Raw genomic sequence first — 13,392 nt, 5'->3', positions numbered from 1 at the left:
TCATGGGTCTGTAGCTTTGTTAAATGAGATAACACATAATAGAGCATTCAACACAGTGCTCAACACAGTGTGTACCATGAATGGTTGTTCCATTCCTAACTTGCCCACAGAGAAAAAGGAGTGAGACCTCTAGCCTCGAACCCAGTATAGAACAATTACCTTATAACTAAACAATTTAGAGGTACAATAGAATTTATTATTATGTGACTGAGCCTACAGTCAATATTAGGCACACTAGAGATGAAGCACAGAAGCCTACATGTACCAGGAATGGGCTTTCAACATTATTTGGTTAGCAATAGGCTGTACACATCATTAACGATGTTTCTATTCACCTATTATTGTTGTTGTTATTTTTCTTAAATGACAGTTTAAATAACCTCCAGCGTCCTTTTACACTGATGTCAGGTTCAGCGTGCATGAATTACCAAGCGGAAAACAAAAACGCCAAGTCAAAGACTTTAGCAGGAGGTAGGAGATTATATGAAAATGAATCCTGCTCAATAGGCTAGCCCTGTGCGGCCCTGCACATTATTACACAGGCACACACTACCAGGGCTCACTGCTTTATTTTCTAATCACTGTATTTTCAAGTCTGCCTTCAAGATCATTGAGTGCTAAACTGTCTCTTTATCCCCAAGCAAGGTCAGCTTCCCAGCCTCCCATACAACCTGGTTCATGCTGGGATAAAGAGGAAGGTAGGAATGTTAAAACAATAATGCTATGGTCTGAGGCCAGTAACGGGTAATCAGATCCTAGCAAGGTAGAGGCTGTTACCTGGGAGATTATTGGAAGAAAATAGGCCTAGCTTGCAATGACTTAGTTTGTTCCTACCTTCCTTGCTTTCTTTTTTTCATCCTGCCTCTGGTGATCTGACAAAATAACTCTTTTTCTGCATTTATTTCTCTACAGTCACTAAGAAGCCTTGTGTGGGCACCAGCTAAAGCCACAAGAATTTCAGGACTATGGCCTGACCCATTGCTGGACTTTAACCCCACATGCTAAGCTTAAATGGACAGACTCACTTAAGAAAAGACCCTATAGTTCAATGCCATACTGCCATGCCTCAAAGAAAGCCCAATGTTGCAAACCTCCATATTATGAAGTAGATAAATTAGGAGGCTACTGTTCCCATTAAGAAGAGATTTAATATAGGTTTCTCTAAACAATGAATAGAATATTCCAAATATGATTCAGAATACATTCAATCTTTCTGAGGAAGCATCTGAAGAATAAAGCAGAAGACGGCAGAAGTGGTTTGTACAACATCAATGTAAAATTCCAAAGTGCTTGGTGAACATTTGTTATTCATATTTAGCCAGTGTGTCTTACCTTAAGACCATCCAACCTGTTTTTTACCCCTGTACCCCAAATGGAGAAAACCAAAAGGAAATGAGGAGTGGGGTAGCCCTGACTTTTGATAGGAGCATCAGGTCAAACAGAGCATACTGCAGTAGAGCATGTTCCATGGTGATAAAAGCTAGAATCACAGTCAAAGTACTAGCAATCATCTATCTATCCAACTCATCATGAGTGATAGAATTGGAATCCAGAGAGGAAAGTGATTTGCTTAAGTCCATGCAATAATTCAATGGCAGAACTAAGACGGGAATGAGACTGTGGGCTCCAGTGAGTAGAGACCAAGCTTCAACTTATTTGTCTTGCCAGCCTCCAGCCCTTTCACCATGGGCCACCTCCCCCTGGCTAGATCTGGATTTGCCTGGATGGGGGTTGGTGTGAAGCCCCAGAGGCCACAAAGGAGCAGATCCATTTGCTGTCATCACTACGTCTTATCAGGAACCAATCCAGCCTTTCCACCTCTCCCTACCCCTAGCCTGGGGGCCTCTGGAGAGGAAATATCCTAGGGCTGGACCAAAGTTTCCAGGCTATCCCAGAATCTGCACCTGCCAGAACTAAGCCACCATGACTTTGCCTCCACCTTCACAGATAAAGCAGAGGCTATCATACAGAGAAGGCTTCAACTTTCAGTACCCTTCCTCTTATAAGTTATTCTTACCCAAACCATACTTGTCAGCTTCCTCACCACCACAGTGGGAGAGGTCTCTTTTCTTCCCTGAAGCCAATCCTTCCACTTGTGCACTGGAGTCCAACCCCTTTAGCCTAAGGGACATTCCCTTCATCAGTTGTCCCCATCATCTCCACCCTCTCCCTCTCTCTGTCCCACTGGCTCTTTCCCATTTATATTTAAGTGCAAGTTGTTACCATCTCAAAAGAATGAGCCAACCAAAAGCTTTGACATCTTGGATGGACGAAAGGAAGGAAGAATAGAAGGAAAGAAAGATGAAGGGAGAGAAAGATGGAAGGAAAGTAGGAAGGAAGGGAAAGATCTAGCCTCTATTGACCCTAATTCCTGACTTATCCACCTCTGGGTATTATACATTGTATCTGCTTCCCCTCTCAGTCAAGCTTCCACTTCCCTACCTCCTAGAGGCTCCTCAACCTACTGTCATTTGGCCTCCGCTCCTACCACTTCACTGAAATATCACCACTGACCTCTGCTTTCTAAATCCAAAAGAGACTTTTCCTTTTTATCTCATTTATCTCTCTGTTGAATTTAGTTCAACTGGACATTCCTCCCATGAAATTTACTCTGTCCTTGGTCCCCTGATCTTCTAGCTATTTGAGAAATACCTTTCTGTCTTCTTTTCATGATCCTACCTCTATTGGCTCTTTCAATAGTCTTCCTTGGGGTTCCATCCTGGAAAGATTCTGGGATAAAGTAGATTAACTTAACCAGATTTCACGTAGAGACAGGCAGATATAACGAGGATTCTAATAGCTTCAATTACAGCTCTTCTATTTTACTCCCTCTAAGAACCTGATAGGAAGGCTCAGAGTCAGTTACTTTCTAGGTTTAGCTCTGTAGTAGGATTATCCTGAGGCACTCTTTCTAGCTGACCATTTCGATCCACTTCCTTCTCAGTCCAGAAACTGACTCAGTTTCACTCTCACCAATTTCACTGCCTCAATTTCACTTATTTCTCCTCCGTGCTGATGTCTCCCAGATCTACATCTCAAGCTTGGAACTCTCTCCTGAGTTCCCAAACCAAACATTAACTAGACACCTCCAAGAGGAAGTCCCTGTGGTAGCTCCAACATAACTCACAAACTCTTCTTCCCTGGTGCTTCCATCTCAGTGATGGCATCCACTGGCTGGATCCAGAAAACGAGTCTTCCTTGATCTTTCCTCGACGTTGCCCTACTTTCAGAATCAGTTATCAAATCCTGGGGCATTTACCTCTTTAATTTCTTGCATATCCATCCAGTTCTCTGCTTCCCCACTGCCCCTCCATAGCTTCAAACTTATTAACTCTCATCGAGATTACTGCAACAGCCTCCTAACTGAAACGAAATAGGATAGCATAGAAAATACGAGTGCAAAACATGAAGTAAGAAAAAGTGATGTTTGGTTTCAGTTATGACTACACATATGTGTGTGTATTGTGCAACATGAAAAGTATTTATCATTGTGGGTCCTTAGGGCTCATCCTGCATAGGGCTGGGCAGGTATTTGAGCTCCCTTTAAAACTACATGTGGCCACTGAGCACTTGCAATTAGCTACTCTGAATTGAGATGTGTTGCAAATGTAATATATACATTGGATTTCAAACTTAGTATGAAGAAAATAATGTAAAATATAACATTAATAATTTTTATATTTCTTACATGTTGACATGATACTATTTTGGATATATTGTGTTAAAATATATTATTAAAATTAATTTCACCTGGCTTTTTTTTTTTTAACTTTTTAAACTGTGGTTACTAGAAAAATTTTAAATTACATATGTGGCTCAAGTTGTATTTCTATTAGACAGCACTGCTCTAAAGGCTAGAATGTGCCACCCACATGGGGGCTTAAGATCCCCTCAAAAATAGACTGATCCTTTCCGTGTCCCAAAATATGTTTTGAGGTCAAAAAATGGAATCTTCTCTTCAAATGCAGGGACTTGTCTTACCTTGGGGATCAGGTTAACATAGTCCTCCCCACTGGGAAGCACTTCTCCTCAATATATAAAATATAGCTTTTAAGAAAGTCTAATATGTTGAAGTCAAACTTCCAAAAACTTCTCTTGAGGGATTTCAGTGTCCTGGCATGCTTCCACATACCAAACTACTGGCTATGTTAAATGGAAATGATCTTTAAGGGCAGGGGCTATGGATTCATTTCTTTTACTTCTCTATAGAGAACCTGGTGCATTGTTATGTCTGGAAGTTGTTAACTACCTGGCTGACTGTGGATCCTGTGGGTAGGGGATGGTAGGGTTTGGTAGAGGACTGAGTTTCCTCTCAGTTACCTTCTAAAGCCATGCATCACTGAATACTTTAAATCCCCCTCACTGCCTGATGGAGGACATATGCACTCTTTTGATTTCTATATGCCCAAACACCAAAAGAAAACAAAGAAATTAGCTATCTTATATTTGATTTAGGTTTATTTTTTTCCATAAGGAGTTTAGCATTTAGCAAATGGGAGGTTGGAGGGGTAGTGAGAGAACAAACTTAAAAGAATGGAAGAAACTAATTCATTGACTCTTTGCTCAATACACCTGACTATTATCAATTTGCAAGAAATGGATGTTGCACTTGGATGGAAACCAGTAGGAAGATGTCTAATAATAACCTTGGGCAGAATTCCAGTTGACCACACTAAATGTCCAAGGAAGCTCATGTTCATTTGTTTTCATCAACACAGCACACTAAGAGTATCTTATCTTTAAAATGCATGCTGCTGTGGGTGGCTAACTGGATGGTGATACTAGTAAAAGAAGCCATTGATGTTTCTGGAAATCTGGTCATCTTTTTGAGCACTAGCGGGCAAGTGTCCTACCTTCCAACTGACATAATGCACCTTCTGCAAGACAGCAGTCTGTTGGCACTGCTCCACTTTGAAGTAAAGCCTGAAATGAACTCCTGCTAACATGGCATACTGCACCAGCCCTTTTTAATTTACAAGGCCTTCTCAGTTGATCCATGGTACATACATCTTCATGGAAGTGATTTTTGCAGGCTAGAATTACAAATTCCTTCTGATAGCAGAACGTACCCCTAGAAGAACTCGACCAAGGTCATTAACCAAATCCTTAAGCAGACAGCTTTCAAGGTGGCTGGGCCTTGTTAGAAAGGGTTTATGAAGCACCTACTGGGCCCCAAGGCTTTGTCTAGGCATAACCTGAGAGCTGGGGAGATATGAGGATACAGTCCTTGCCCACAGGAGTCCTCATTCCTCAGGAGTTAGGTTTCCAAGGAGGGCTATTACATCATACCACACAAGGCCACTCAGCATCTCTTCTTGATATTCAAGTTCATAAGTCACCTTACATCATGGTTAAGAAGGAAAATAGTAAAAATGGAAAATAAGCCAAGGATCAAGAATAAACATTTAACAATAAAAATAAGAGTTCTCAGAAACATCTCAAGCCAGAGTACCATGATAAGATGGTAAGGGTAATAAGATTACATTCCTGAAATGCAAGCTCTATCATAAAACCCAGGTAATATTTTGTTATTTATTTTCTAATTTTTGCAAGTATTATTTCATTCTATTTACTCCTCTTCTTTCTTATATTTTCCTCCAATGAAGAATAAGGCAGGTGGAAAAACAACATGTATTCCTTTCAGAAAAATTTGCCCTTGAAACACGATTCAATTATATCCTCAATATCATTATCAATTTGCTATTTACAGGCATCTAAAATATAGATTAAAGTCCTGTTTATTCAGGTATGCCAGCTTCCCTCTTCATTTCAACAATTTGGAGAAGGAGCCTGCCCTCTGAAGGGGAATCTAAGTGTGGAGTTTCATTCCTAAACAGGCCCCTGGCAAATCTTTCATTCATTTTCCAAAGTTAGTTAAGCAACTCAGTGGTCACACTCGATTCATAGCTGTAGTGTCAGTGACCCATGTATGATTTGGGGCAATATGCTTGGGTGCTGGAGGAAACACAGATTTTTATATAATTTGAAATACAAAGATATTAGCAAAGCTACAAGATTAACAGAAACTACTAAAAACCACAAAAAGAAATGTTAATTTCATATATTGACTTGCTGCTCACTCTCCTCATCAATAAACTTTGTCATTAAGTAGTTGACATGTACCTCAATTATTAAGTAAAATAATTAGCAAAGGAAAGTTGGGCTATGAAGTGTAAATCTAAATTTAGAATATAACCCTACAGTGATCAAAGTTTGCTAATAAGAAGAAAGGCACTTCAAAAACTTTAGTGGTGGCTTTTAAATTGGTTGCAAGCCCCTATTTAAACAGAGCCAATTTTCAGTTGCCCATGATAATGATGAACACATGGAAAATTTTTATCAAAAGTAGATCGAAGCAAGTTGCTTCAACAGTTCAACTTGTGTGCATCCCTATCACACCCTGCACACGTGTATGATACACACACCCGTGTGCACACACTTTAAACCAGAACTGCCAAAAAGATGGGAAGGGAATGTATCTCACTTATGAGTATGTTCTAGAGAAAAGATCTTCCACTTTTCAGATGTAGAGCTCTGGGTTCATTAAAATCCCACCTCTGCTCCTTCAAAGCAATGTGACCCTTGGGGAAGTTGCTTACCCTCTCTGAACCTCAGCTTCCTTATTTCTACAATGGATGGGAAGTGAAGGTGCATGGTTCTTGTGAGTTACCACCTGCAATGAACTGTCACAAGTGAAAGTGGAAAGCAACTTGAACTTTCTTCCTTTCCTTATTTCCTCTACCTACCTCTCTCAGGCAGAAGTAATCAAGGAGCAGAATAGCTAAAAGGTGAAAAGGGATGGAAAAGAAGACGACGCAAGAGACTGAAATGATACACAAACTGGAGCTGGATGCCACCTTTCTCTCCTCTGCCCTTTGCCTCTATTAGGAAGGTAAGTGATGCAAATTTGAACACCGAGTTTACTTTCAAAAATACATTCTGGCCCAGTGTGGTGGTGTGCACCTCTAGTCCCAGCTACTTGGGAGGAATATCTGAGTCCAGGAATTTGAGGCCACGCTGGGCAACATAGTGAGACCCTATCTCTAAATACACACGCGCGCGCGCACACACACACACACACACACACACACCGTGATCTTGTAACACACTTTTAGCCGTCATTTTCTTTCAATGCTAAACTATCAGTTGTTTAGTGGCTCAAAGAAATCCCTTAGTAACAAACTTATTGGAATAGTTTGTATCCCATAAGAACATAGATATTATATTGTGTATGTCATTCAGTAGGTGGCTAAAGTGCTAAGGAGCAATTAGTATTAAACTGCCCTAAGAAAATATATTTAAAAATAATAGAAACATATGAAGAAAAGCTCACAGGGCTCTCATATAACTTCTTCAGTTTTCCTGCTTTTTAGGAAGTTGTTCTAAGCCCGCTTGAACCTTTATTAAGAAATAATAGTTCCATGATGGGTCAGCCTTCAAATCCGTGAGCCATTTTGGGGGTTCACAGAAAATGCTACATCACAAAATCTTAAAAAAAAAAAAAAAAAAAAAAAACTCTTCCTGGGGTCAAACTCCACAGCCAATCAAAATATTGCACCTTTTTAACTTGGGGGAAATCGCTAAAGAATAGCTTTAACTTGTGTGGATTTTTTGGATTTGGGGGTTCAAAGAGAAGTCTCCCCAAGTTCCACATGACTTCAGCCACAGAAAACCCATCACCCATTTGGTGTTTTTGATTCCTTAAGGACACATGCTGAGGTGGTTGAGAAGGGAGTTTCACTTTTACCTAAGGGGGTCATAACCAGTGGCAGAGACTGATTGAATTTGGGATACCAGTTACCGAGATGGAAGGAAGCTGAGTGCCCCGTTTCCACACTTTCATTATTAAAGGCATGCAGCCCCTTTCCAAATAAATGTAGCTTCCCCAGGTTTCCACCACCTGAAGAGAAACCCTGACAGCACACTCTGGAAATTTTTTACAATTCATTTTAAATGCACATTATTTCTAAATACATCATCGAGGGACTCCTATTTATTTATTTTGAAATTGTCAAACGAATGGGGAAGTTTTCCTTCCATGTCGTTTTCATTTTTCCCAAATTGGTATGAGGCACAAAAATCAGTTGCGGAACGAATCATTCCTTAGCTAGAATTTAGAACTTAAGAAGGGACTCGTCCCAAGCTTTGTAAAGAGAATACCATTTTAAAATCGCACTGTAGGATTTTTACCTTCAGACGAGAATACACCTTAAAGGAAAAAGGCCATCCCCCTCTTCCCAAAGCACAAAAACACAGCACATCCCAAGCAGCCCTTTTCCTACCCAGCCAATACAATAATGCTTTGTAAGCTGAGAGCAGCGCCCGGTATAGAAGCTAAGTATAAACAGCTGAGAAAGATTAGGCGCTAGCTCCATTCTCATTTACATGAAAATCCTCTAAGCATCGTTTTCCTCTCTGGCTGCGGGCGCTTGAGGAACTCTTTTATGCCATAGCCACGCATACATTTGCATCCTTTGTCTTTACTTACCAGTCGAGGCTGTGGGCATGTGTGCTCTATTTCCTCCATGGTTTCTGAGGGAGGCTCATTGGAAAGGGATTTTGGGATACCTGTTTCTGACTCAGCATCAGTGGTAAGTACTGGCATGGCCAGTGAATGCTCCCTCCAGCTCTACACCCTCTGTCAGTCTCCTCCCAGGCAGAGAATGTTTTCTTTGTCACGTATTTTTCTCTTCCCTACCCATCCCCCTCCTTCGTCCCTTCTTTCTGTCTTCCCTGGGGGAAGTAAAGAGGTTACCCCCCGCCCCCGCGCCCCTTTCGTTTTCGGAGAAGCCAAGAGGCAAGGCCTCAGTTTATCACTATAACAACCAGACGACACTGGAGCGCCTGGTGCGGGATACAGTATCCTCATTTGCATGGAGCGCGCTGGTTGGCTACTGTCATCATAGTACCACTCCGCCGGAGAGCGGCCGGGCCCCATTGGCTGGCCGGCCGTACCCACGGGGCCGAACTTGCTGCTTTTGTTTCTTCTGTTTAATTCAGTTGCAAAGGTCTCAGTCGTTTCTGGGCTCAGGGACCCAGGCTGCACTACCCAGATAAGATGAAACCGCTTCCTGAGAGGCCCAGATGCCTTGAGAAAGAACACAGCAGACCTCCACTAAAAAAGGGCCAGGTCCCTGGCCTGGGTGTATGATGTGCTGTAGTCAGAATATTTGCCAAATAGGAGTCACCTTGAAGACAAAGCCACTTTTGAGCCTAAAACTCACTCACTGTGCCAATTGCCAGCTGGCCTCTCCGGATGTTCATTGTGGGCACCTGAGTGTTCAACCCCTGGACTGTGTGCAACATGAACACTGGCAGATCCCCTGAGGCCTGGTGGAGCCCTGGAGCCGACCCCGGGGGCTGCCCCAGGAAGAACTTTGAAGGAGGTAGACTATCTTTGACAGCCTGCCTCCCACCTCTGGCTGCCCTTCCCAATTGCTTCCTCCCTCAGCCACTCTTCTTGCTCCCCGGCTATTCTGAATTTCCTCAAGGAAGTCTTGCTGTTGCCTGCCCTTCAATACACTGTTTCATGCGCTGGTCTATTAATCCCTTTGCTCCTATTTTACCAGTCCTGGGTCCCATTTCCTAAGCACCCTGTCTTCAGGCAAATGCTCATGGCAATCAGAGAAACATCCCAGATGAGATGTTAAAGATGATGTGCCTTAATGTCTAAATTGTCTAGGAACATCCACATTTTAAGAGGGGCATTCTGAAGACACACACTCAAAGAATAAAACTTACAAAGGTATTCGTTCTAGTGAAATGTCACACTTTTAATATTAATAAAAATCACGATAATCACTAACATTTATTAAGCACAGGCACAATGCTAAGTACTTTACCTAGATTTTGTTTACTCTTCGTAAGAACCCAAAGAGGTAGATCCTACTATTATCCTCATTTTACAGGTGCCCAGGTTCTCAAAGTTCATAAATAATCGAGCCGGGATTTGAAGGATTTTGGCGGGGTTGGGGGAGAGGCAGGGAGCAAGGATGCAGCAGGTGTAGTAAAAAAAGAAACTAGGTAGGAGTCCTCTTAAGACAAGTCCCTCCCTGGGCTTCTAAATCTTTCATTTTTACCTACAGCAGTGGTTTTCATCCAAGTGTGGTCCACGACCAGCAACATGAACAACAACATCACCAGGTAACTTGTTAGAAATACAAATTATTGGCCCCATGCCGGACCCCAGACCTGATTCAGTAGGTCTGGGTGGCGCTGGAATTTGCTTTTCTGAGTTTCTGGGCGATGCTAATTCTGAAGGTATAAGAACCATTCTTTGAGAATCAGTAGCCCAAAGGATGGGATAAAAATACCAGCCCTGTCTCCCTCACAGAATTGAAGATCAAATGAGATATCCTGTGAATGTACTTTGTAAATTAGAATGTGCTATGCTAATATAGGGGGAGACTATTTTTATTACTCTTCAAATAAGCAAAGAGGGCTAGCCCTAAATGAAGAAGGTGGATTCTGCAGCAGAGAATTACAGTTTGACAGTTATAGATCCTGCCCTGTTAGGTCAGAATGACATCACAGGACAGCATTATTATCTATAACAAGAAGACTCCAGTGATGCAACAATTCCAGTGATGCTTGGGTCATCTGAAAAGGGGCCACTTTCTTCCTACCCTTTCTGCCCTCCTGAAAGCACAAAACACCTCAAGCTGCAGGTTTAGCTCTACCAGCCCATCATCTGGAAGAGCCTAGCCCTGCATCACGCTTAGGAGCCCCCTTCCCACCCCTGGGGGGTGCTGGGTGATGTGAGGGTGAGATTGTTATTGTAATCTCAATATTTTCTTTGCTTTTGAATAGTGGTTCTCAAGGTGTGGTCCCCCAAGAAGCAGCAGCAAGAGTCCTGGCAACTTGTCAGAATTCTCGCTCCCTACCCCAGACCTACTAAATCAGACAACTGAGGTGGTGGAGCTCAGGAATCTGTGTTTTAACCAAACCTCCTGGTTTTGGAGGCACTCTGACACATGCTAAAGTTTGAGAACCACTGTCTTAGAGTCACATTGGGAAGCACCTAACTCCCACTGTATTCTCGGCCACTCAGCTATCCCCTTGGTTCCTAATTGGTCCTCTAATTTCCTCTCTCGAATGGGAGGCTCACCTGTTCACCTGACTAGCAGAGTTCTGATGTCAAGAGCCTGGGCCATACCCTTATACCCCCAGCCTTTTCCATCTCAAAGTGGGTAGATGACTCCTTCCTCCCCTCCTCATCCTCTTCTGTCCCATCGAACCAAGATGCTGCCTCTTCCTAGGATGAGTATCTTCATTGTGTCACCCACATCAGACCCTTAGCTCTCAGTGCCACTTTGTGTTAAGTCCAAGTCACACCTGACACTTAATCTTCCCCAGTCCTTGAACGTTGCAATTTAGACTTGTCTAACAGCCCTGAGGGTCAGCTCTATAACTAATTTCATTCCCACTAATCCTACTTCAGCCTAGTCTTGGCTTCCTCCTGCTCCTCTCCCTGCAGTCCAGTGATTGAATTCCAGTATGTCTTGCAGTCCTAATGGCAGAAATAGATGCTTTCAGGCAAAATTCTTGAGAGAAGTCCTTACCAGATCTACCCACTTTAAAGACCAGTCTTGGCTGCTACTGCAACCTGATTCGAAAACTTCTTAATAATACTTGAATGGGTTATTTTAACTTAGGGGCATTGTAATACTATCAAGACAATTAGTTGAGAATGACCGGTTAATTCCACACTATGGAATTAAATATTCCATAACCCTAAGGGTTGTGGGGGGGTGACTATAAAGGGATAGCAGGAGGGAGTGTACCGGAGTGATGAAATTGTTCTGTATCCTTATTATGGTAATGGTTACACAAAATCTATGCATGTGTTAACATCATTAAAAACTCCTTAGAGGACATTTGTCAGTAAATGCTAACAGCCTTTAGGAAGTTCATACCCTTTGACCCAGGGATTCCACTTGGGAATTTAGCGCAAAAGTAATAACCAGAGAGGCACACAAATAATTATGTACAAAGAGTCTTAATGCAGAATTATTTAACAGCAATTGTAGGAATGGCTAAAATAAAAATAAAGTATATCCATATAATATAGTATTATATATGTACTAAGAATCATATTTTTGAAGAAATCCTAATGGTATGGGCACATGTTAACATTATAATGTCAGTGAGAAAAGCAGACTACAAAATATGATTCCAAAACCATGATCCCAATTACGTAATATTTACATGCATGGAAAAAAGCACTGGAAAGAAATATACCAAGATGTTAACAATGAAATCTTTAAACTGTGGGGTTATGGGTGATTTTTGTTTTACTTTTTTTTTAATTATCTAAAATGTCATGTTTTACTTTTTTGAAAAATATTTTTCTGTCTATAACAAGTATTCAAAAATAAGCATACATAAGTCTTACAATCAGAAAAAAAAAAGAACATTACCCTCTTCTCCAAAGGCATCAAGGACTGGGTATTAGTGTGGGGGTGAGGCAGAAGTGATTATCTCGTGAGCATATAGGAAGATGAAACGAATCTCAGAGAGAGGAAACAAGAGAGCTAAAACTGAGGAACCAAGCTGGGGCAGAGACCTATCCCCAGTTAGCAGAGGCAGAGGAAACCATATTGGAGGCAGGCAGTTCATAGAAGCCCCAGGGAATGTTTGGGGACAGGGCTCCCGAGTCCTGTAACCACTCCAAGTAGGGCACACCTTCTGTGAGAACTTGTTAATTCAGTGCTGCCCCTAAAAAGCACCATCGATATTATTTCTACCATTTCTTGAATGCCTCTTATGTTCTTATCACTATGCTAGGTACTTATCACAGACTACCTATAACCCCCACAATACCTGATCAAATAGGTAGGGTTGCCCCACTTTGCAGATGGGAAAGCCAAGCCATGGAGACCTTCACTTAAGCTTGGAAGAGACCTACAAATGACATCCTTCTTCCTACAAGTGGTCTTCACATCAGCAACATCAAATTGTTAAAAATACCATTCCCAAAGATCTGCAAGGAAGAACTAAAATAATCTCTTTGGAGCAGATGCTGTCGGAACCCTGCCCAAATCCCCTTAGGCCTTACCATAGTGACGATGGTGTTACCATAATCAACACCTGGCCTACAGCCTACTGCCTACTGCCAGCACATGCATCTCTCTGCCTAAGAGCTTTATTTGGTCGTTGGAAACCCCTGCCCTCCCAACGCCACCATCGGGGCAGAGCTGAAGGACCAGCAAATTAACAGCTCACAACCCTAAGAGCTCTCTGTCAATGACTGATAGGCGTCACTATATAAATACCCCGGTTCCCTCAGCCCTCAAGTGGAATAACTCTGAATTACATGTTCTATGCTGACTACCAGAGTTCCAACTACCCCAGTGGTTTCTTGCTAAACAGCACCTAGTATTGCTGCCTTCC

At 42.1% G+C, this 13,392-nt stretch overlaps 1 protein-coding gene across 1 annotated transcript in view; it reads right to left on the bottom strand.

Moving 5' to 3' along the window:
• Positions 1-8,605, bottom strand: part of PCYT1B (phosphate cytidylyltransferase 1B, choline) — a 79,272-nt gene extending 70,667 nt beyond the window's left edge. Inside the window, exon 1 of the mRNA XM_069463814.1 lies at positions 8,489-8,605. Within this exon, the coding sequence (XP_069319915.1) occupies positions 8,489-8,605 (117 nt within the window). The remainder of the gene's footprint in view (positions 1-8,488) is intronic.
• Positions 8,606-13,392: the final 4,787 nt, after the last annotated feature.

Source organism: Eulemur rufifrons, chromosome 30 (assembly GCF_041146395.1).
Source record: "Eulemur rufifrons isolate Redbay chromosome 30, OSU_ERuf_1, whole genome shotgun sequence".
NCBI classification, from domain to species: domain Eukaryota; kingdom Metazoa; phylum Chordata; class Mammalia; order Primates; family Lemuridae; genus Eulemur; species Eulemur rufifrons.
This window is presented reverse-complemented; position numbering and strand designations above follow the sequence as displayed.